This window comes from Apteryx mantelli, chromosome 5 (assembly GCF_036417845.1).
Source record: "Apteryx mantelli isolate bAptMan1 chromosome 5, bAptMan1.hap1, whole genome shotgun sequence".
NCBI lineage: Eukaryota > Metazoa > Chordata > Aves > Apterygiformes > Apterygidae > Apteryx > Apteryx mantelli.
Window position 1 is genome coordinate 60,827,122 of NC_089982.1, and position 25,270 is coordinate 60,852,391.

General features: G+C 39.5%; 1 protein-coding gene across 1 annotated transcript in view; it reads right to left on the bottom strand.

The window, feature by feature from the left end:
* LIMCH1 (LIM and calponin homology domains 1) overlaps positions 1–25,270 on the bottom strand; it is a 190,098-nt gene that overhangs the window by 91,055 nt on the left and 73,773 nt on the right. Inside the window, exon 3 of the mRNA XM_067298104.1 lies at positions 16,695–16,764. Coding sequence (XP_067154205.1) covers positions 16,695–16,764 — 70 coding nt within the window. The remainder of the gene's footprint in view (positions 1–16,694; positions 16,765–25,270) is intronic.

The window sequence follows — 25,270 nt, forward strand, 5'->3', positions numbered from 1 at the left end:
ATACAGGATATTATGAAAATGTGTGCCTGAAGAATCTCAGTTGAAAAGGTTTTGCTGTATCCAGCTGTACAGAACTAGCTGGGCATGAAATTTTGAACATCCAGGGCCAGAAAAAAAGCTGAAATTCTGTGCAGCATACTTTTAAGGCATGAAACTGTAATGGTACAAAAGGAACAGATATTTAAAAATTAAAACCAGTTTTTCATGAAACCTCTGCAAGTGAACATATTACCACTCCCGGCAGCCTCAGATAATCACAGCAACTACTAACATGACTTTACTTTCTTGCCCCTTGTTTTTACTTGGTATGTTCTCTTTTGCCTGATATATTAAGCAGAGTTATCTTCCATTTAAAGTGAACAAACAGTAACAACTGGCCAATACTCAGACTTCTCTCAGCAGAGACATCAATCAGCTATGCAAGGATCAGGGTACTGCACAGCCAGAGCAGTTGGAGGGCCTCTAAGCCTCGATATCCAAGTACAACTGCTGAAGGTGGGCCTCAAAAGACACATGAAAGCTGCCTGTGGGGGCCGAGGGCCTGGCAGTAGCTGTTAGAATCAGACCAAATTTCTATTCCCGAAGGCAAACAGCAAAATAGTGAAACCGCCAAGGAGGACTCATTCCTGTTCAGTTCATGACCTCTGCAAAAAAAGCAACAAATTCCTTTTCTCCTTTCAAATTAAACATCTACTCTTTATTGCCAAGGAGTATGTTTTAATAATCTGTGGTGTTCAAGGTTTGATAAACATCAGAAATCTCTTTGCTGCTGTTATATGATACCTGACATACATTTTTCCCACACTCATAGCTTTGCATTTTCATGCCAACATTACATAAAACATACTGTACTTCTTCAATGTTGGGGTTTCCTTGCAAATGCTTCTAAAAGAAACTGTCCAAGCCCAAAAAATACTAAGTTTTTTTTTAATTGGCTTTTTTATACTGAATGAAGTTCCAGCACATTCCAGTTGAAAAAAAACCCAAAGCCCTACATTATTGTTTGACCTCCAGTTGTCTAGAATGACTTCAGTGAGAAAAGGAAGGGGAAAAAATCAGTAAGCCTGTTTGTTGCGTGTGCATTTTACAGACAACCAAAGTATCTATGCAAAAAGATTTTAAGTAAATCAATGCCTATTCTTAGCTTTGACCATACATATTGTAATTGCCTAAATTACTAAATATCACAACATTCAATCCATATACCTGTAGATTCTTAGACTCGAAAACATACATTTGGTGTCCAGGTAACATACGGCCATAACTCACAATCATCCTGAAATTTTCCTATTTTGGATTTTATATGGTAAATATTCAAGGTAAGATGAGCTACCCAATAGTATTGCAGTGATTTATTTTCTGTCCCTTTTCAACCAACAGTAAACTATTTGCTAGATGTAATTCAAAAGCTGACAGAATTATTAATGAAGCTATAGTAACTGCAAATTTAGATAGACTATGCCAAATAGCCAACTGCCATTACTATTGTTGATTAAGTCTACAGAGGTTGTGCAGATATGCTTTTGAAGGGCCACTCAGAAAGCAGGATCCATGGGTCGCATTTGGATGGTAGAGTGGTTTACTGTTCTGAAGACTAAGTTTGCAGCAGGAAGGAAAAGTACAATTACATACTGTATTCAAAAAGCAGAATGCAAATTTCCTCACATTTATGGGCATAAATCAATGATTAAGTCAAGATGGAAAGAAAGGAATTCTTCTTTAATATGTTTTTTTCTTGTTGAAAGGTTTTCTCCCAACTCTTTCAAAATGTTATGGTTCTGGTTTCTCTCAGAGGCAGATTATAGAAGAAAAGGACCTCTTCTCTCACAAGACAGATAATTTCTGTTCTTCCCTTTTCTGTTAACACGCTGCCGGTGTACTTGAAGCCTACTTGAGCTACATCCTCTCTCCTCTAGGAATGCACAAAGAGGCAAGGGCAGGACAACGAACACACGCATAGCACCAGTTCTCAGGAACAGGAAGCGAGCAGTGGAGATGGCGGAAATAGCTTGTCAGACTTAGGGACAGGAAAAGAAAGGGGGAAAAACCAGTTATTACTGATATTTTACACCTTAAATTTTCAGTTTATACCCTGCCTTCTGTCCTAACCAGATCTGAAAACATCTTTTGTTTGTAGAGAAAAACAACTAAACCACACTTATAATTAAGCTTACCTGGGTATAGCCAAAGCTTCCTGCTCAGAACAGTCACATCAGACTTGCAGAGATGTTCATGCATCCTCAGACAACAAGCTACCAACTCCTGCATTGCTATTTCTGAAAACCTTTGCAATTTAAAGCCAGATAATATAGACAGAGACAAAACTTAGCTGATGAGTGTATAAAGGAAAAGGGTAAATTTAAAGCAATTACTATTTTTTCCTCTTCTCAATAGGAAGACTCAGACTACAGGCGGTTGATCAAAGAGAGGTGCATCTAGACTGGAGAACCAGTAGAGGCCAGCAAGATTATTAGGCTAGGCTTTATGGGCCATGAACGCAGCTGTACGAGCTCCAGAGCCAACAAGAAGCCACCAGCAATTTAACTGATTTAAAGCACTGCAGAGCCCCAGTCCCAAACCAGCTCACATGCCTCCAAACCCCACCCACAGATGCAGATTTCTGGAGAATGCAGACATTACACATGGCTACCCAAAATCAGCTTGAGGCCAGCAGGACATATTGGCTCTGGCAAACACCTCTACACCATCCTTCCTAGTGACCAGGGAATACTCATCAGACACAGCATAGCTTTGCCTGAAGCATCCAGGCCCAGCACTGTGCTGAAACTAATGTGCTGTTCTTAACTCTGGAGAGCCTGCTACAGGGCCACCTGGGATTTACAAGGTTAACAGACATAGCCCCATTCAAATACAGGGGTACAGAGCTATGCAGTCACTGTGTGTGATGTGGGAACACCATCCAAGCTGAAGCAGTTATGCACACGCTGTGCGGCATACACACACTGAGCCCAACAACCCAGGATCTACCAGACCCGCTGGGCACACTCTTCATACCTGACTTGTGCATTCTTGTACCAGCCAGTCTGGAGCTGTACCGGGTGTACACACAGCTGTATGCACAGCCGTGCATGCCCAGACTGTGCCTATGATTGCAAAGTGACTGTAGCATCAGCTAGCACATGAGCAGTGTCCATCCTCTGGGGCTTTTTGGGTACCTGGACAACATGGTCTGTGCTGAGCCAGGGTGGCAAACATTGCTGCTGAGCCTGCATGGGCTGGCTGTTCAATAAGTTACCCACAACATGCAGATTATCCAAGGTTTTCTGTCACCTGGCATAACCCAAACTCCACCTTCCATTATCCTGAATGAAAGAGCTGACTATTTTCCTCTTACTTTTACTTCCCATCCGCTTCCTAGACTCAGTTGGGCACTTTTATTCCTCTAACATGTATTGTAAAGTTATAAAGGACAAGGTTATATTCTGTATAGAAACAATATTTGCATATTGTTATACAAACAGAACAAATCATAATGGAAGCTCTGACAGAGGATACTGACCACAGTCTTTGCAGGTTTTAATTTGCTTACATAAATTGCTTGTACACAAGCATAATCTAATATTGCTCAAATTCAGCCAAAAAAACCCCAAACAAACAGAATAAGCAACATAAACTATTCTCGGGAAGATAAACTATCCACAAGAACTTTTATTGTAAGTACTTTGATAAAGCCAAGTATGGTTGCATTCACTTGCAGCTCTTTAAAAAAATGTGGAAGTCTAGAATCCAAGAAGTTTCAGTTCTCTAGAATCATATTTTAGAAAGCAAATTTTAATCAGGATTGGGTGGGCTCAATAGATTGGGTAATAGCATTTAAAAAATCAAGTGATTAATCTCTGATCAATCAGAGAATAAGGACTGAAGAGCATTTAAGGTCTCAAACACCCCTGGGAACTAGCCAACTTGGTGTAATACTGTGGGTGCTGACTGTAGGCATTTTTTGAAAATTATATTTTCTCACACACTGTCCTCATGCTTACGAGTAGTTTCTTCTAAATTTCTCTAAAACCACCCCATTACCCTCCCCAAAATTCTGCATTGTCATTATGCTGATGAAGAGCCAACAGCAGTTAGACCCCAGGTTTGCTGATAATACTGTCCTGGCAAATACTTCATTTCTGTGTCTCCTTTCTAACTACATCTAAATGTTGCATCTTAATTAAAAACTTTTGAAGGTGGAGAGTGTGTTTTTCATATGTTATACCATATCTAGCACAAAAGGGATGAACAAATACATACCCGTAAGCTTGATACTTTCCCTGCTGGAAAATATATTTTGATCACTGCTGACATCATTCAAACATCTAAAATGCTCAGAAGTTAAGGCGAGGCATATCTGAAGATACAGCTCCTGAACTCCCCTCAAATAATCATAATATTTGACTGACTTTTGCTCTTTCAGTTGTTTTAGACAGAATGAAAGAACGAGCAACAACCAGTATGATATTTCTGAAAGTAAAGTATCACCTGTTCTGAGATAATTTTGCTAATACCTTGCTCACTCTAATTTTCATTTGACTGCAACACTTCTCTAAGATGATGTAATTATCTTGCTTATGTAAAATTCTTGTCCTCTGAAATATCAGATTCCACTCAGCCACTATTCAGCACTATAAAAATAAAATATAGGTGTACACACTAAGATGGAAGATCAAGCTAGCCTGGCTTTGTTTCTCAAAAAGCCCAAAGCAAAACAAAAACAAACCTCCAAAAACTAGCTTAAAGTCATGTTTCTCTTTTACTTAAGTCTATTACTAAACACTAACTTCAGTAGCAAATTTTAAGCGCCATTTTGGTGCACAAGCAAGTATTTATTTGTCTGTTGACAGGCTTTTATAAAAGTTTAGACAGGGACCAACAGCTCTCTGGGCAACATTCATTTACAGGTTTGCAACTAGTTTAGCCAACAATTGATGAAATTCCTGCATTTGTTCATAATTTGTTTTACAAAATGCCAGAATATACATTGTTCCAAATACATATTATCAAGCCTGTAGTAGTTCTGATATTTATTTTTTTTAATTTGCTTATATTTTCCTTGAAAATAAACAGCACAGCAAAACAGCGTGACTGTGTCAGATGCATGTGGCACTCAGGACATTTCAAGTCATGCTTACCTCAAGTTATGCTTTTCATGCAATTGCTATGGTTTAAGCAGCAGCTACTGTCTGATCTCTTCAAGGCTAAAAGGAGAAACTTAATGAAAGAAAACATCCAAGAATTGCACAAAAAGAAAGGGTTTTTCTACTTCTGCACATGACTAGTTAAAGCTATATAAATTATTTTTCTAGATCAGCAGCTGAGAGAGTTTGTTAGCTTGTGCTACTGACCTATGCAGACAGTTTTCTGGCACTTTTTCACTACATGTTTACAGTATCACCTCAGTTATCCAGAACTTCTTGTTATCCCAACAAGGGTCAAATTCCTGACAAGTATTAGTTACACTGAAAATTCCCCTGGATTACTTGAAACCTCAAATAACTGAACCTATTCACTGTCCTCCCTTTTAAATAACAGAGGACATACTGTATAGTGGTGCTAATACTGTGTAGCTGATCCCTGTAACTCCAGAAATTAATACATAAACGTCACATTTATCATCTAGCAGACTTGTTAGCCCTGATCTGAAAACCAGGTTCAAGATGCGGATAGAGTTTAAAGAACGGTCCTACTCATTCACGCAGGGGGTTGAAGGAGACAGAAGGTAGCAAGGACTGCAAGGTTAAGAAATAAAATAAAAAAAGTAAAAAGCACAGCATTCCTGATCCATGCACTGCTGACCAAGGAAACAGAGCCATTTTACAGTTCAGTCCTCTGTAGCTGAAGAAACGACCTTGAATCTCCCCTGTAGTCAGCCAAAGGCTTGCCGCTGCCGGCATGGTAAATATACGTCCCACTGACTCCTCAGCTTTTATATTCGGGCTCCATTCCTTAGCTCCATCTCCTCAAACAATGCAAAACCTAGCACCTGGCGATCAGGCCTGCGCTTCTCCCTAAAGCACTCACCAAGCAGCTTAGCAGGCACCTCTAGGACTGTATTTTCTGAGCTTGAATGTGACGAGGAGGATGCACTGGTTAGCCAAGACCTACTGGCAACTCTCTCACTCAGCCACTGCCAGGCACTGGCCCTAAAATCCTCTACACTGTTGCTAGGTAGGGGTTGTAAAGTTAGCACTGGTTTTGGAAAAAACAGCAAGCCTCCTGCCGACCCAGCTAAAAATGGTATTCAAAGGACAATGGTGATGAGGCAGCTTTCGTTAAGAGAAGGCATTAGGAACACCCAGGAACTCTTGGAAACCAGCAGTGGGATTTGCTGGGCTGTGCAGCCAAGCTACACAGCACGCAACTACCTGAGCAGTCATATAAGGCAAGAAACAAGCAGAGCACCAGCAACCAGGGCTGTCAATTTAAAGGCCTGAAGATTGTTGCTCCACAACAGATGCAAGGATGAGTCCAACGCGACTTACAACATGCAGATACAACTTTGCAGCATACCAGGTCCAAGTAAAATCTCTCTAGCTACTGCAATAAACGGAGAGCACATAATGCCAACATTACTACTAAAAAGAGATAAGAAAGGGGGAAAAAGCGCAATATTAACCAAGTGAGGCTGTATGGGGAAAGATGAGCTTAATTCTAAATTCTGCATGAGAACTACTAGAAATCAAGAGGAAAAGCAGAGGTAATGAGGCAGCATATAGAAGGGACTAATAAAAGTTGAGTTTAACTTACTACACACTTGCATGCATGCACACATTTAGCAGGTTCAATACTGTCCCCTTATTTAAAAGTCTGAAAGGCACACTATTGTCCCAAGCAGAAACAAGCATTCACCATCTAAGTAACAGTCTTTCTGGCACGATGATTAGGAGGCAGAAGCAAACATAGAGGTGACAACAGAGCAAGGACTTTTAACAGAAGAACAACACTCCAAATAACTGAGGATTGCCTCTGCATTGCAATATTCATTTTCTAGACCATTATTCATATCACTTGCCACAAATGAATGTGTAACTCTCCTAATGAGCTGTGGCACAAATTTCCCAGTATCACAAGACTATTCAGCCTGCAAAAGGTTAATAGTTAACGGTTGTGATGTACCTCAGTCAAATGGTTCAGCCTACCATCATATTTTTGCTCAAGCAATTAACTCAGCTGCTTCCTTTGTAGCATTAATTTTAACAGCTTTACAATAGTATCATTAGACCTCTGCACATTGAAGAGGAAGCGCATTACAATCGGAAAGTATTGTGCCAAGCAGGAAGCAAGTGGCTTTAATCCAGACACACCGAGGAATGCAAAAGGCAAGGAGACTTCAGTGTCAGATATTCCAGCCTCTGAACTTTTGACCACAGCACTGGACTGCAGAGTTTTACTGGTCTCTTCAACCAAAGCAGTCACACACTCAGGCCTTTACAGGCAACTGGGACATATTCCCCTAGTTTGCCTTTTTGCTTGTTTGTTTTAAGCCAAGGAAACAACTGCAGCGTGATCTCTGGAGTGAAACACGTTCCATCGTCTGCCTTCAGCACGTACGCTCCTGCCAGTGACATGCACATCATCCGACAGAAAGCCACTTGCAACGCCCAGAAAGGCTTTCAGCATAGAAACAGGACTAACAGTTGCTAGCAGACGTAAACTGCAACAGAATTCATGGAGTTGATTCACAGCCAGAAAGGACATTAGAGACAGCATTCTCCTTCCACTGTCTTCAATTTAAGGACTGGGGTCACGACAAACTTTTGCTAACTTGCTCTTGCAGTCTTTTCAAAAAAGAAGGAAATAATAGGACGCTTGTGCCGCACTGGTCCTGTTGGTCTGACAACACTGCGCAATCTCTTTTGCTCCACCACCCTCCCCTTTCACATCTCCAGTGCTACCATCTTCTGGTTACAAAAATTCTCCAGGCCACAGACTGTATCATATACATTTTATATGCAGCAGCACCTCCATCATACTTGTTCTACGCTGTGAGAACGCAGTAGCACCAAATACAGTAAATACTCTTTCTCATGTCAACCCCATTTACACAGAAATTTGATCTGTGCCAAAAAAATAAACCCTGGGTTCTAGCTGTTCCCTGGAGCAGAGGCTACATGTCACTGGAAAAGACAGTTGAGGATCAGGGACAGTATTTATAGCACAGACCTACAGACTCCAACCTGTTAGAGGCTTTCCAGAATTAGGGGGTGAGAATACTACCAAGTATAATTTTAAACACAGACAACCTTTAAACTGTAGATTTCGGGATAAGGCCTTCCCAGGTCCTTGCGTCCTTTGATTTTAGTCAATAACTTAAGCATTGCATCTAAGTTTAAACTCTATAGCTACAATTTCACAATGACTTCACAACTGATTAAGTTTGTTCTACTGCCAAAAGGAAAGACATCTTCCTCCAACCCAGTGAGTCTGTTTCTCTCCTCATGCCTCACCTCCCTTCATACAATTGCATGCTGCAGCTACGGGATGAAGAGGAAGGGTAGTTTTCAGCCAGATCAGTTCCCTTATCCAGCTAGCAGCCATATGAATACTAGTGCTGGCATGGCAGAGTGTGTGGGAAAGTCAATTTTAGAACAGTTTAAAGCAACCACAGCCTCAGGCCTAGTTTTGCTTGTTAACAACAAAAGCTGAAAATGCAGCTTTTGCCTTTTTGTATACAGCTTCTGTTAGCCTCAAGAAATGGATATTCATAGCTCTGTTTATTTTATGTGCTGGCCTACACACATATAGCACACCAGCTTGGTGCGTCTTTTTATATCCTCATTGGCAAACTAATCAATTTTGCAATGCAAGATTGCAGATGCCTGGAAATAACACTTGCTAACAACACCACATTCCTCACCAGGCACAGGCAACACGTTCACAGACTCAAGGCATGCAGTTCCTCCCCAGAACCCCCCTAAAAATGATGCACACCTCCAGAGCATGTGGTATTTGCCCAGCTATTAAGAGAAGTCACAAGTTTCAACAGTAGGATTTGTCCTGAGGAGTTTGGAGTCGTTCTGCTCAAGAAGCCTTTCGTTTCTAAGACAACGGCTCGAAGAAGGCAGTGGATTCTTTGCCTCATTTAATGCAGCCCTAAGCTACAAAGTGAAAGGCATTTTGTTTGTTAAACTATCATTTTTCTGATACAGATACTAAGAGTTTGTTCTTCAAAAGCCTGCCAGTTCCGAAGCAGACAGTCACTCCAACAGAGTCAATAAACCCCCTTAATAGAAATTAGGATTGAACTTGCAGAAGGACACTTTAGGATCTGAAAGTGAATCTAAAAACTAATCCAGTGGGCAATCTGCATTTTCCACAGGTGCAAAATGAGCTGCTACTGGAAACCAGCTGCCCTCCCCAATCCAAGGAAAGACTCTGTCATTTATAGAAAAGGTTAATGCCATGATAAGGGCAAGTTCACATTTCAACTGCCTACCATTAGGTTTTCAGCAGCAGCAATGTCTTCTTTTTGCCATTTTCAAATGTTATCCCTGGAATCCTTCATTTTATTAAAACTCCTATACACAAAAAAAGAGTAAATAGAACCATTACACAAAGCCTTTATTTAAATGGTTTTATAAATAACATCTTTGTGAAGTCACTTGACAGTCCAAAACAGGTAGGTTCTTTGATTTTAATCAAGCACTTTTTTTCTAAAGTATGGTAATTAGCCTTCCCTTCTCAAGACTGGGCAATAAAACTGTCTCTGTGTAAAACAGAAAAAAAAATCAAAAAGAAAATCCTCCACACTGGCCATCACCTCTTGGTTTTTAACACAGAAAAGAACCTCCTTACTCCTGAATTATATACTAAATGTTTAAGATTATTTAATGCGAACAAAGTTATTTATAAACACATTCATTAAAGCCATGGTTGAAAATTCCAGTTGGAAGAGCAGTCTAAAAACAGGCTATGAATGACACAGGAATGCCTATGATATTTTTATAAGTGTTATTTATTATTTGTATTAACATACTGTCTAGGAGTCCTGGCCATGGAGCAAGACCCATGGGGTGAGGTGTTGGACAAAAACAGACCAGCAGATGATCCTTGCCACAAAGTCCTTACATATATTATTAGCATTTGACCAAGCCAAGTCATGACATTCTCAGTAACAGAGTTCAGCACACTTAGGGCACCATTTAAGCTGGTGGTGAAACTGCACCTTTGAATCCTAATCAGTCTAGTTTGTGAACAGGCCCTCTACAACATGACTAGGTTTGCGTATACCCATAGCTGTGGTTCACAGCTATCAATCACGTGTCCTACAAACCTTCATTCATGTTGTCTGGTGGCATCTTGACTAACAAGGAAACTGTCCAAGGCACTCTGGGTGCTCAGTGACAGACTTGAGCTTATAATAAAGGACAAATTCCTGGACACTGGCAGAAAGCATGGCAGAAAGGGACAGTATAATTAGCAGGACAAGTAGTGGTCTCCATCCACGACCAGCTTAGCTAATCAAATGCACTATAAGCACTGCAGCCAAGGTAGAGATCTAGAAGAAAAAGGTACTTTAAAGACCAGAGTGAGGTTGGTCTGTAGAAGTTGTGTTTGAATGTTCTGGCTGGTGCCAGTGATGCAGGAAGCACACAGTAACTGCACAAGGATCCATAACTAGCATTTCAGAACCAACCAAGATGTTATTCATTTGAAGTTCTACTTCCAATCACCATAAGCCTGGAAGTCCAGCCGTAGGTAAAGAGAGAACGGACCCATCATGGATATGAAGAACAGTTTGTGAGCCAGGGTGGGACGACAGACAAAGATCACAAGGAGCTGACTGAACTCACTTCTCTGAGGTTGGGGTTTATGGCTTAATTCAGTTCAGTCCATCAAAAACAAATAAATGAGATGGGGTCATTCATCTCCCTTTGTTTTCCTGATGGCTCATCTCTTTTGTTCATTTTCTATTATTTCAGCTTCTCTTACCTCCATAAATCAGGTTAAAGTTTAAACTTGGAAGTCAGGGCAAAGAAGACTCAGCTCGAGTGCTGCAGTGGAATATGTCTCCAGCACATATGCTACTGTCAGTGTGATCATTAGTTTCCAGCATCAAAAATATGTGAGTTTTTGAGCCAAATCCATCAGCATAGCAAGTACATGCACTTCATCCAACAAAATATTAATGAGATGCCAGCATTATGTGTTTTGCATTTGGCTCACTAGTTGTCCTCTAAATGGCATGAAGAGAAAGATGCTTTCTGGACAGCATTTGCAAGGCTACTTGGGAGAAATAAAAACTTTCAATCCAGTCTAGAACAACAGCTGAATTTCAATTTAAAGTTTTAGTTTTTATTGGTTTCCATCTCATTTTCCCAAATGCCACTTCCTCTATGCCTGCTGCCAAAGTTGAATTGATGGCTGCTTTCATCTTCTCTTATGAATTAACTGTCACTGCAGACTGTTCCATGCAGACTCCATATACAAACAGCCTGGTTAAGAAACACCTGCTAGTTTACTTTTGTATTCTTCATAAAACTTAGAAATGATTATGAGTACAGCATATGACTAAATTCATTAAACAGGAATTTTGTAACGTAGTTCTGTCTGGCTCAGATAACACCAAACCAAACAGGCAGGAAAAACTAAAAGAAAAATGAATTCAGAAGAAGAATCTAAAAAGCTTGGGAAAAAAATAAGCATACAAGGACACTGCAGAAATGAACTTGTTTTTTAAGGACACTATTCTTTTAGAGAAGGGATCATTACATTACAGTATTTGATGAGCCAAAGCACATGGAGCTGGTCCAAACCACTGGCCAGGCCCTAAGTGTTGTCCTAGTCAAATATTCAGATGTCACAAGTGAGGTCAGGCACAAGAGGTGAGGCGAAGCTGGGCGCTGTTTAGCAAGGAAGAGCCACAGAAACGCGGGCAGAATTCAGCTGTGGTGTTTGCCGCTTCACATTCCATCAACATTCACAAAAGTGGTTTGGGGATCTGAGTGCCAAGAACTTACTGTTTTGAGACAGTTAGGAAATTTTGCTTCTGTTTACTTCACATGTAACACAGCTTGCACAGCATGACTTCTTTATGGATACAACAGTGCTGGCAAATGAATTTGTCCCGCAGCAATAAAAGGTACAAAATAAGGAAATAGAAAATTATCATGTATTATGAATTTAGGTATTACAGTAGCAGCAGGCTCTTTCAAGAAACTACTACAAAGAATTAAAGGGAGAGTGAGACATTAAAAGGAAGAATGAGAAGATAATTTTTTAAGAAAAACAAAAATATAATGAAACTGAACTATGAGTGGGAAAGTTTGACAAAAAATAATGTACATCAGTTAAAGTTCCATCTATTTATCTTTTCAAATTGTTTTTAATTCTGCAAAATGCACTACACTGTATTTCTGTCTTATATTTTCAAGTTCATATCTGCATGAAGAAAAGATTCCCATTTGTTAAGCTTAATTAACAAGGACAAATTCCTGAAAGCCAATACAATGCTGAAGTATCTTTAAGGTATCCTATGACATCAAAAATATACTGGAATTTATGCAACAGCATAAAAGGCAAATTACAAGCACCAACAGATAGGTAGCGATTCTTAACAAGGTTCATAGCAACTTCCCAAAGACCATTCTGCCAAGAGAATCTTCCTAGGAAAATAATCATGAAAAAAAAAACAAACTTGTCACAGGAACAAGGTTTTTTAAACAGTATGTTACAGTTATGTTTGTCTCGGTACAATAACCATACAACCAGGTGGCTTTTGCTGAGCTATTTTTTGCATTCCCAAATCATACAAATATCACGAAGATGAGGACTGTACACAAGCTAAAAACCGGATGCCACAGTAAACAGATTTTTCTTCAGTAGTGCTGAAACATGAGCCAAGACACAAGCTAAAGTTCAGCCCTTCGACTTTGTCTTGGCTACTTCCTACTATTATATGTGAGACTCTTTCACACAGTCTCTGAAGTAAGTGTCTAAGCTCCTGTGGGGATTGTTCAAGGAACTGAAGTAATGCTATAAACTCTGCTAAACCCTGTCAAACAAAAGATAAGGCAGAAACCATTTCTTTTCTCACAGAGTAACATTATTCAGTGACAGGAAGTAAATCTAAATTTTTTTTTTTTAAGGAAAAAAATAGCCAACATATAGTGGTCATCACTAAAGGGCTTAACTAAGACGCTGAGAAAAACTATTTCACTGAAAGTAAAAATATATTATACTACACAGTTGAAGAAAATAACAATTGGTAGAATCGTTAAAAATCAGTTGTGCCCTCTCTGAATGTCATACCGAATGAATGAAAACAACAGTAACTCACGGAAAAAATGCTGGTTTTGTAAAAATCACTTATAGTGTAATCATATTCATTGTAGTCTAATGAGCCATCATTGTACTCCTTTTGCAGCTTCTGGTCTTCTAATTAGTAACTCGGCCAAAATATTTTTCAGGCTTGCACAATTAAACACATGAAATGATGCTTCTGGAAAGCTGGCAGCCTTAAAACAAAGATGTTCAGTATCAATTTCTCACATGAGAACATTTCTTCTGGAAACATGGCTCTTTCAGCAAAGCCTGTTGTTCCTACACAGGTTTCATATGGTCTTTGGATGTCCTGTGAATTCGCTTTTTGGTGGGAGCGTTAGCTTTCTGGATTAATGAATAATGAGCAGGAATGAGAAAGCATTTAATCAAATTTAATACTCCCTGTAAGTCCAAATACCAAAAGGATGGTTTGGTCCTATGCTCCCTTTCATTAAAGCAATGCAGCATTTCTGCTGTGATAACAGAACCAGTTGGCACTTCTGGAGATCAAAGCAAATTACAAACAAGCTTGCCAAGCTGTGCGTATGCAATTCTATAGGCAATGTTGTGTACTATCCATATCCTGACTTAGACTTGCAACTAGACAAAGATCATCTTTGTGTATTTATACAGCCTGTGTTTCGTACAGTGGTGTTCAGATCCTGCAGTCCTTACTTGGGTACTACCAAACAATAACAAATAAATTTTACTTATATGACTGGTATTCTGGTATACAAAAGTCCTGAAAATAAGCCATTCCCTCTTAAATCACATGAGGAAGCCAGTGGTAAGTACTTCAGAGTAACTGCAGATTCACTTAGCTTTAAACACCAAGAAGAATTCAATCTGTCAACAACAGATGAGTTATGCATAACACTTCACAGTAGTATTATGAGAAATCATTCAAACACCAAGTACAGGCAAAATTTTTACAGCCGGTAAGACTCCTACATGAGCATCTCAGGATGTCTCCAACACAGGCTTAAAGTTTACTATTATCTTCCTTCAATAAAGCAACCTTCTTCATTTGTCCTTACAATAACAAAGGAAAAAATATAGTATTATCTAGAGAATTAAGGTAGACTGAAGTGGAAATTTTGTAGAACTACATAATATACGACCACTTGTGTCTCTGGAGGTTAAACATGAAACAAAAGCCACTTTGTGTGCTTGCAGTTACTCATAAGCTTTAGTTCCGAGTTTAAAAAAAGAAAACCTTACTGTTGTCTCTATGACTGATCTAAATGCTTATTGCATCAGCTATCAGGAATAAATAAATTAATCCCATTAGAATGATTAAGTTACACTTCTAGGCAGAAGCAATATCTAGGAGATCAAAATCAGGTATCTCACTTAAAGCAGAAAAGATACCGACAGTACGTCACGGTACGTCTCTGTGCACATACTAGAGCAAGTCATACAAACTGGGCTGAATTAACTGGAAAGAATTAACTATATACTGTGTTAAGCCAGCCAAAGCTAAGATAAAGAGGAATTTGCAATAAATAAAGGAATGTTCCTCAAATGCATTCAATTAGCTAAGAGATATAACTATTTCTGGACTATAATATCAGTATTTTACATTTTTTCAGGCACATGGGCATGGTGGTACAGGTGAGATAAAAAAAAAGATACACTGAACTCAGATATACTCCTGATGTCTGTTCCTTTTACAAAAGTCAGCAGGTATAGAAATAGTCATGTTAAAAAGAAAGAGGACACTTGGAAGCCTTTCCTTGTTTGGAACAATTTATTTACAACACAGTAGATAAAAACATCCAATGGCAACATTCAAAAAAACAGAAGTTCCAGTGCACTTTTTAAACACCTTGCCACTTTATTAGGAAAAATATTTAGAAAAATAATTACTACAGGTAAGTAGAAGAAGCAGGTACAGAAGTAAAAAACATGACTTTCCAATACAAAAAAGAAATCAATCTGCTGAACCATTAATCGTCTAAAGAACACTTTTTGGTTAATGTTTTGAGGATATACATATTCCAAGAGAGATTTATCTCCAGAAATTAGAAAAACACACTGACGTAATGATATTTTTATGCACTCCCTCCTACCTACAACTAACTTACCTTTGGCATTTTAGAAATTAATAGGAAAAAAAATGTAATTCGATATCATCCTCTTAAAATAGTCATTAACAAAAACGAAGTCTTTCCTGAAAAGGAGCCAAGGAAAAGAGAACTACAACTACACTACTGGTATCTTTTGCAGCAGTTTATTTCAAATATGCTTTTCAAATATGACTGGGTAGGAATAAAACTAGATGGATTTTAGAGACAAAAGAAAGGCACATTTGGATACGTTACAGAAGGGGTGGTGGGGATCACAGCCTAGCCTCAAGCACCAGATGGAATTCTAAAACTAGGCAGTATTCAAGCAGAAATATGCCTGCCAATCTACAGGTTGAAGGACCCAGCCTCAAAGGACTCTGCAATTACATTGTGGAATTTTAAATGAATTACATTCATTTAAAAATGAATATAACACAGCTTCTGAATACACTGAAACTTTCTCATGCTATTTACATATAGGAACATTAACCTCAACTATCAACAAGTAGTATGTGCTGAATCTTGCACAACTGAACTACAACGTGAGAAGTGTCAGAACAGATAGGAACTATGTACATAGGGAAATCATTGGCCTAAATTAAGGATGGTCACCTTCCACATGCTCAGGGGCCCTTTTATTCTCAACCATGACTCAAGGCAAAAATCAGTACAGCCGTATTTCTATATCACTAACGCTACTAGACCCAATGCCCATTCATACCCCCTTCTTTCCCCAGCAGCAGGCCCAGGACTGTGCCACCACTTGAGGTAGCCTCCTGAGCACCAGCATTCCTGAAAGCCAGATGCAATTGCCTCAAGGGGCAGGTTCAGCCCACGGGCTGTCAGCACGTCCTCTGTGGTCTTCCTAGCTCATACAGATAATGGCCAACTTTTACTCTGCCCTTTAGGTCAACATGAAGCAGTTCCCTAGATAATCCTGCAATGAATGTTATCTGTAGACTGTAGTGTTTTGAGGAGAGAGCAAAGGAGACACAATATACAAATATATATATATATTTTTTTCCTTCCAAAAAGCTATGTTTTTGTGGTCCAAGATTCCAGAGGGCACCTTCGAGTCTTTCTAAAGCTAGCACGAGAACTCTAAGACGACATATAACCAAAAAGACATTTTTCCTCTAAAAATATACTCTGCCTCTTGAACACTCCCCACTTCTGAAAAAAGACTGGAAGGTCTCCAAAAGACTGCACTGAGAGTTTAGATTTCAGAGCACTGTCGGGTTTAGTAGGTTAGAGGAGTTCAAATTACAAAAATAACTGCTGTTTAAGATCACACAGTCATGAAATCAAGGGGCCAAGAGCAACACTGAAAGATTTTTCTCCATTTGATATACTCACCAAACCTGCAATGGGGGTCGGCAGTCTATTGATCTTTTTTACCAATCCCGGCTTTATTGCATTCAGCAACCTGTCATGAGAAAGGAGTATTTATAAGTGATGAGTCACAAAACCCAAATATCAAACACTTGTTCCTAGCATATAAGTATTTCAGTATGGCTGGAAAGGAATATTCTCCCCTTTCTCCCTTTCTGAAAGCATGTGTGTGTACCCCAAGATCCATCACTATAACAAAGAAAAGGCAGGAGGAAAAATATCCAGAGGAGAGTACCTTGACAATTGTTTTTAATGCCCTAAATCAATCTAGATGACATCAGCCTTCAAGGGCTCTGTTTGAATTTTGTCACATCAGTATGTCTCTATCGCCTAGAGGCAGGGTGTGCTGGAAAGGCCTGAGAGCAGAAACCCAGAAGGCATCTGGGTATTGCTACAGCTTGGGAAGAACTGTCCATCAGTTTCCCCACTGCAGGAAAGTGGAAAAGAAAATGCCCTTTATGGGTAGCCCATCTATTTTTCTGCATCTGTACTTGAAATTAAACTCTACCTTTTCATGTGTTGTGGAGACCAGAGGTCCCCATAAAATGTAAATGCAAGAAGGCAAATAAAAAGGGAGTCCAGAAAAAAAAACCTCACTATGAGAATAGCACCAGGTCAGTGGCACCACAGCTGAACATTGTTCAAACAGTGTCCGAAGACTAGCGAACCCTCCTCCCTCCAAAAGCTGAAAATCCCAAAGTTCCCCCAACCCATGAAAACACTCTGAGAAGTGCTGGCATGGTTCATTGTTACAATATTTCAAAAATTACCAAGCATCTAAAAGCTGGGGAATTTTCATTATAAAATCCCCTTGCAACAATCTGTGTTTCTTCACCACCCACACCCCATGAGAAAACCTGTATGCCTTTTATCCAAAGACTGGAAATTGTATCAGTCCAAACAATTGGGAAGAAAATCATCACTCCAAGACACTCACTTCAGATTCAAGATTTTTAAAGAAAAACAAAAGGGTGTCTAATAGTTTAAAACACCCTAAAAATGTGAATATCCACTATGGAAAAGGGGAATCTCACTTTGTGCTAACACTAAGTCTCCATTCAGGACTCTACTCTTCTGACAGCCTAGCATAATCATGAGCAGCAAAGAACACAATGTGAATGACATCTTTTTTTTTTTTTGGGGGGGGGGGGGAAGGAGAGGGAAGAATATATTTCCTTGATTTCCTTGCAGTTAAAATCTCTGTAACCCAAGCTCATACAGACTACACCTACCATCTGCTTAAGCGAGAATCTAACACTAGCTATTATGTCCTAGAAACATATGATGAAAAATATATTTAATATATTTACATAACAAATGATTCCTTTTTTTCCTCTCCTAAATGCACAGAATGGCATGAAAAGAACCACACATTTCCTATTATCAGCATTTTATTTCACAGATCATACACAGATGTTACTTTTCCCCCAAAAGGCACTAACTTATCTTTCAGACTTGCACAGCAGCAATTCTAAAAACTAGTATTTTACATTTAGTTGCTACAGCAGGTAACTTAAGAATTTTTCCTTCAGGTGCCTCTTTCTGAATACTCTAGCTGTGACAATGACTTCAGTCCAGTATCCTAAATCTGCAGTGCCTATTCTGTTTCAGGGAAAAAATGATACATTAGCAAATGCATCCCATTTTCTTAATTACTCAAATGTGAATACATCAGGCACCGTAACTGGCATTGCAGGAGTGCACCAAAAACACAGACAATAATAGAAAGTAAAATACAGAGGTCTTAATGGAAACCCCAAATGTCAAAGCCCATTCTAAATAAATCTTCAAAATCGCTTGTACAGGCTTCCCTGTGAAATATGGGAGAGGGATAAAATGAGAGGAAGGAAAGGAGAAGGGAATGAAAAACATTTTAGACCACAGTTTGGAGACTGAAAAGGAAGGAAATAGGATGGGGCAAGACAGAAAAACCCAAGGAAGAAAGATCTCTGTTATTAAAATGTTTACCTCCTGTTGGAAACATCTCTGAATGGTCTGGCACTAAAACCTCCAGGACTTGCTCACAGGAGATCATGCCAAAGGGAGCTTTCTTCCAGAGCAGACTGGCTGCTTCTAAATTATTGCTTCATCTAGCGCAACAGTCCAGACGCCAAAATATCAAGTGTCTTAAGGCTTGCTCAGCCACCAATCTGGCTGAAAGTCACACTGTTTATGCAGAATGTCGCAATGGTTGCCTTCAGTCACACAGTGAATATCTGTTCATGCCTCTTTAAAAAGTTACTGAATTCACCTCTTCCTAGCAAGGTTCCACACAAGCTGAACGCTCTCTGCCTGTTTAGACTCACATATAGCATCTGTCTTGACATGAAAAGTTGTATCAACTACAGCAGGTTTCTACTGAATTATGAGGCATTCAAAAATCTAGGCATTTTGCACTTGAGACCTGGCTCAAGGCCGCCAGCCACGGTTCAGGGGAAAAAGTTCACAGGGGAGAAAACCTCTTGCAACTTTTGCCTCCCCGTGGCACCCCCTTTCCAGCCTCAATACAAGGGCAGCTCCAGGCTTGATGCGTCTCCCCAGCCTAACCTTAACCCCAGGACTTAGCTGAGCCTGAGGCCAAGGCTCCCAGCCACAGTTCCCTGTAAAAAAGTTAGTGAGCAAGAAAACTTCTTGCAGCCCAAACCTTCCTCTGGCAGCCCCTTTGCAGCCCCTGTACAAGGACAGTCCATGCTCCCAGCCCTAGCCCAGACCCTGGCTCTTGGCTGTGCTTGGCCCAGGACAGTGGTCCATACGACAAAGTCCCCAGGGGAGAGCTGCTGTCAGCTAAGGCAAAAAGACCTCCCGAGTCACTTCCCAACTCACCTATTCTACGGTTCTATTCTATACTAGCATTTAAGAGGATCATATGAATATATGCATTGAGCTAAAGCAATATAACAGGTGTTTTTTAAATTCAATACATTCACAGACTGAGCAGGTCTCTACAACCCTGGGAATAAGCAGGGGCACAGTATCTTTTGCTCGTATACCTAATTTTTCCAAGAAAACAGGTGCAGACAGGTTTTTCAGCACAAACTCCTTTTTTCATGTGTGAAATTTCATGTGATCCACACATTGGGAATAGTTTTCTAACTGCAAATAATACAAATATTATGGTTGATTCTAGTAAAATTGTAAAAATACAGCTTCAATAAGAATAAACAATGAAAACTTTAGCAAGAAAGAGGAAGGGTTTTTTTATTTTACTTCGTAAAGGTAGGCCTATGATACTTGTGAAATATGTCTTCAGCTTTGCAAGACTAACTTAAATTTCTAATTGCTGTTCAACAATCTATTTGTTGCGTGGCAGCATTATCAGGTAGTCATTCATGTAATGCTGAACAAAGAAGCAACTAATTCTTTCCATCACACACATGCTCAGCTTGCACCCTACAGGACAAGATTGATCTTGCATAGAAACAAGTGTAATTAATTTTTTTTAAAAAGGTCCAGCCACAGTCCACTCTCTCTCCTGAGGCTACTGGGGCAGGTGATTCCATCAGCTGACATGAACATCCTTCTTGCTTATTGCCATTTATATACAGGTCACAGAAGCACTAATAGATCTTCTGTTTCAAACATTTTGGGGGTCTTTGCAGATTTCTAAGACATAAGGTATATTTTCTTCTCTTCACACTCAGAGCAGTGCAACACTAATGTAAAATATTTAAATCCCCATACTATAAAAGAACGGCACCTTCCATCAGGAATTAGCCTGTGGACTATTAGCGCCTGATGCTAAAAAGGTAGAGTTTCCCTTTACACACCAGGCATCAGCTTCCAACTCTCTGCTACGCCTTGGTCTCAGGCATTTTCTCCTCAACTCCTCCTGCTCCTGTTTTTCATTATTTCTGGGATGGCTGTCAAATTATTACCATTACTCATTCCCAAGCTTGCTAGTACCCACCAAGAGTCCTAGAGGAAAAAGACTGAATCCCTTCATCCTTCCACCCTACCACAGATCACCAAACTACCTAACAGTTGGAAAATACTTAAACAGCAAGCACAGGAGACTAGAATTCAAAAAGACATCTCTTCCAAACCAAAGAAAGGAACTTACAATGAAGGTTGCTGGTTAAAAAAAAACAAAATTCAGTCAAAACCACCAGAGAAAATCCCTCCAGAAGAATTCTGACCTGGGGGTCATGTAGTTCGTAAAATCAAATTTATGTGTTTATTAATCCTGGGCCACTCATCAACAGCAGAACCAAGAAGGAATACAAAAGCATCATGGTGTGAATTATTCCAATTAGAATGTAATTACACAAATGTGTGGTGACCTCTTTATAAACATTTTTGCTGTTGTTTTTCTGCACCACTCAAAAAAGATTTTGTAAAAAAACATCAGTTACCATACAGAAACCTTGACAAAGTGCACATGGCAGAGTACTGTAGATATCTGAAAAGAGGTAACATGACTGATACCAGAAGCAGCTATTTTTCTGCACTTAGCTGTACAGCAAGTCTAGATACCTGCACCGTAGACATCTGTGGTGAGGGAAACAAATCCAGCATCTGTTGTCCAACCTTATGGGTTACGTCTGAAAATTTTAAACCATATTACATCCTCACTCAAAAAAAAAAAAAAGGACAAAACAACTTCATATTCTTCTGGAATCACAAGTTCAATGGGTTAAAAAAGCATCAGAACTCCTGCTGAATGGATAACTCTAGTGCATTAAATTAAATCTCTAAAAACATATTTGTATTGCAGGAATTCCTGAGGAAACCATTGAAAATACAGTGGCAGAACAAGTGTTACTGGAGCAAGGTAGAATCCATCAGCTTTCACATCAGCTATCACACGCACACAATCTTCAGTCCTTTACTTTCACCACATTTATTTCTATTACAAAAGTTAACCGTATCACCTTTGTACCAAGTCACACAAGGCAGGAAATCAACCCAAGCCTTGCTACAACATACATTCAGGGCCCTATCCCCAGACCATGTTAGATGAGTTACTTCTATCATTTCTGCAAATACTTGACAAAACAAGTTATTGTTGTACATGTAATACTTTACAATTGTGACTAAAAAGTATGCAGTCTATCTACCATGAAATGAAAAGCCTCCACTATTTTTTCTTCAATGACTTTATACAACGCTCTCACATCCACCTTTTCTTGTAGTAGGAGGACATTTGAAGGTACTTGCTCACAAAGCAAGTTTATGGTATAAGTTAAGATGCTCTGCCTCAGGCATTGATCAGTCTGGCCAGTTTAGCAATACTGATCAGTCTAACAAAGGCAGCGAGGTCCCATATTAGCAGATTCAGACAGAAGGTTGAAGCCTGATACACACCAAATTGTACTGAGGCTCTGAATGATCATTCATTTCCTTGAGCACTTTCTCACTCACACTAACCCTTCCTTCCAAGGAAGTAGTCCTTCTTCTGCAGTAATCATCAGCAGGGTACAGGTATATTCATCCTTGTGAGGACATCAAGGGCAGACATACTGTTTGCTCTGAATGTAAATGTCTGCTCCAAGTCTTGCCCCAAAATAAAGTACCTCCAATTGCAAGCCTCGATTTTCACAAGCACAGGTTCTATTCAGGCTTTCATACAGTTGCATTCGTCAAATATAAAAACCCACGAGTGGGTTCATATCCTAAAGAACACAAAACGACCTCTATACCACCATTCACCACATATTCTGCTATGCCAACTTCAGTAAGCTGCTGTATAAATGGTCAGAGAGTAGTAGTGTTGAAGTTGGAATGGGAATGTCTTTTTTTTTTAAAGTTATTTGTACTACTTTTCACATTCCTGCGTCTAGGAAACCAGGTGTCAATGGGACAGGGTCAACTAAGCAGTCCTGAGAAACAACAGAACAATTTCAAATCTTCCACCATTTTCTCTTTATTCTTTCCCCTCCAGCAAGATACTGCTATTTTAAGGTCTGACACCACAGGGTCAGGGAATAGTGGTGCGAACAGACCATGTAACACTGTTCTTCAATATTGCTTTCAATAGGAGAATGCAGGTACATTGCCATGATTGACTCTTTTGGTTGTTGGGTTTTGGTGACCAGCAGGTATTTTGGAGATGACTGGCAAAACAAGTTTAGGGAGGGCTTTTCAAAATTTAACTTTCACACAACTTGCTTATCACAGAGAATATTCTAGAGTTTTAATTTTAATCTTTGCAACAAGTGAAATGATATGGGGAGGGAAAAAAAAGAAAAGAAGTACAAAGACTCTGATACTTTTCATCCTGAGGCTATTCTGGTATCTCGTACAACTCTGACATGACCAAAGGTACATACGACAATGAAATCCCAAGGAACATTTTAACAGTAAAAGGAGCGAAGACATGACAAAAAGAAATAGAGACAAGATAAAATAGATCTTAAAAAAAAAACAAATAAAATATGATGAAGGCAAGAAACAACCTCACCAAAAAAAACACCCAGAAGCAACCCAAAACAGGATAAAACCAAACTTCTTCAGATTTCAGCCATAAAACACAAGTGTCTGTACATACACACCTGACCCTATTCTCAAGACCTTCAAGCTGTCTGCTAGGATTTCTGTCCACCTCCTCTGGCATTTATGCACCTGTACCAAGTTAGTTCAATCCTCTGTTCCTCACTCCCCTCCTTGAAGTTCTCTTGCCATTTCCAGTCCAATATTCACATCCCCACCCTCCCTTTCCCTCGCACGAGGCACTGGCTTAGATTCTTTGGTAGCTAGCTGTTAAATGAAGCACAGTAAGACTTTGCATAGAAGCAAAAACAATAGAGCAACCTTACCTCATGGAAACAGCAAAGCACAATGGAAGTGGAAAGTTGTTCCATTCCCACTCTTAAAGGGAGAAACTAGGTCACTTCCTTTCCCCTGTAAAAAACAGCTCTGATGGGTATGGGAAGAATCAATCGCTCTATTCGGTACTGTCCCCAAGGCTTGAAATTCCAGGAGATAAGATATCTCCACAGTAGGACAGACTAGCTGAAATCAGTACTAGCCACTGTGTGACTAACCTACAAGACCTTCCTGGGGTTGTTTATCACCAGTTAAGAATGTGAAAAACTTCTGCCAGGAAGAGAAGGCGTTTCAGACAACAGCTGATAAAAGATCTAATGAAAAGCACCAAGACAACTGCACATGAAATTCTTGCAAGAAAGCGTCAGTTAAGAAAATATTCAGAGAATGGCTGCCAAACTCAGCCTCCAAGATGACCTTGTTTCTAAGAGGAAATGGAAGAGAAGCACTTTCAGAAAATAACCTTCAGAAATGGGAAAAAGAAAGGTTGATATGACGGGTGGTTCACAGATGAATCCAGGCTGGATGGATATGTACCCAACAGAGTTCTTTGCTCAAATAACAGATTGTACTCCTAAAAAGAAAGCTGACTAATGAAATGAACTTAAAGTAAGAAGGCATTTTCATATTTGAGGGTTCAGGAAATTCTATTCACAGAATTCCTTCAAGTAGATGCTTCTCTCTTTTAATTTTACACATTTACATTCTAACAAGCAATCTTCTAGCACTTGATAATTATTACCCCAGATGATAGTTTCAATATCTAGGTATTTTAAACTGGTGCTACAGTGGCAGATTCATAATGCCCCAAAACAGGTTGGAAAGGAAAGTCCACTATTACAGCCCTAAATATGAATGAGCCTAGTTGAAACAGAACAGACAATGCAAAGTCAAAAGATCTCATTGCAAAGGAAGTGGTAAAGAAGTTTCAAAATATAGAGATGCTCTTGAGGTCACAAAAATATTTTTGGGAAAACATTCTTGAGTGATTGCTAATGATACCTCTGGTATTATTTATTTAGGGTAAAAGAACAAGGTGCTTTTTTAACAAGCAGGACAGAACCAACTTAGTCACATAAAAGGCTCATAGTCCAGTTCAATAAGTAAAAGGAGAATAAAGAAGTATGCAGATCAGTAGGATTAAAAAAACAAGGAAGCCAAATACAGAATAGCATGGATATTGCTCTGCCAAAGACTAAAAATGTGAACAGGATAGAAGTCTTGCAAAACAGCTCAACCAAGGCAACAGAGAAGATTGTGTAAATGCCTTCACAGGGCTAGCCATTCCTACAGATCTTAGCACCACAACAAATGACACAAAGAGTGTCCCACACACCTACAGATTTACAATTCATACATAGTTTTACACTGAGTAGTAATAGGCATGGATAATTGCCCAAAGTACAGATACAAAATAATTTCTTTAACGTACACTCTTGGAAAGCTGAAACCTCTCACAGGATTATCTTGCTTTTGCACATCAGCAAAACTTAGTTTGAATGGATCAGTGTTCCACAGTCTCTTGCTCTGTCCATTACTGAGCTGCACTGAAAAAAACCTATACTATATAGTTTGCTGTCTGAGATGCGTTTTTTTAAAACATAAATACAAAGTTGGGCCATTCTGGTTGTATTCAAGCATGCCCCTCAATGGCTATTCTCCCCTCCTCATGCACACAGCTGAGCGTTATGGTTTATGTTACCCCTGACCCCTCACCTAAACCATGCTAATAAACAGCTCTTCATTATAACATGGTAATAAAAATGGAAGATTAG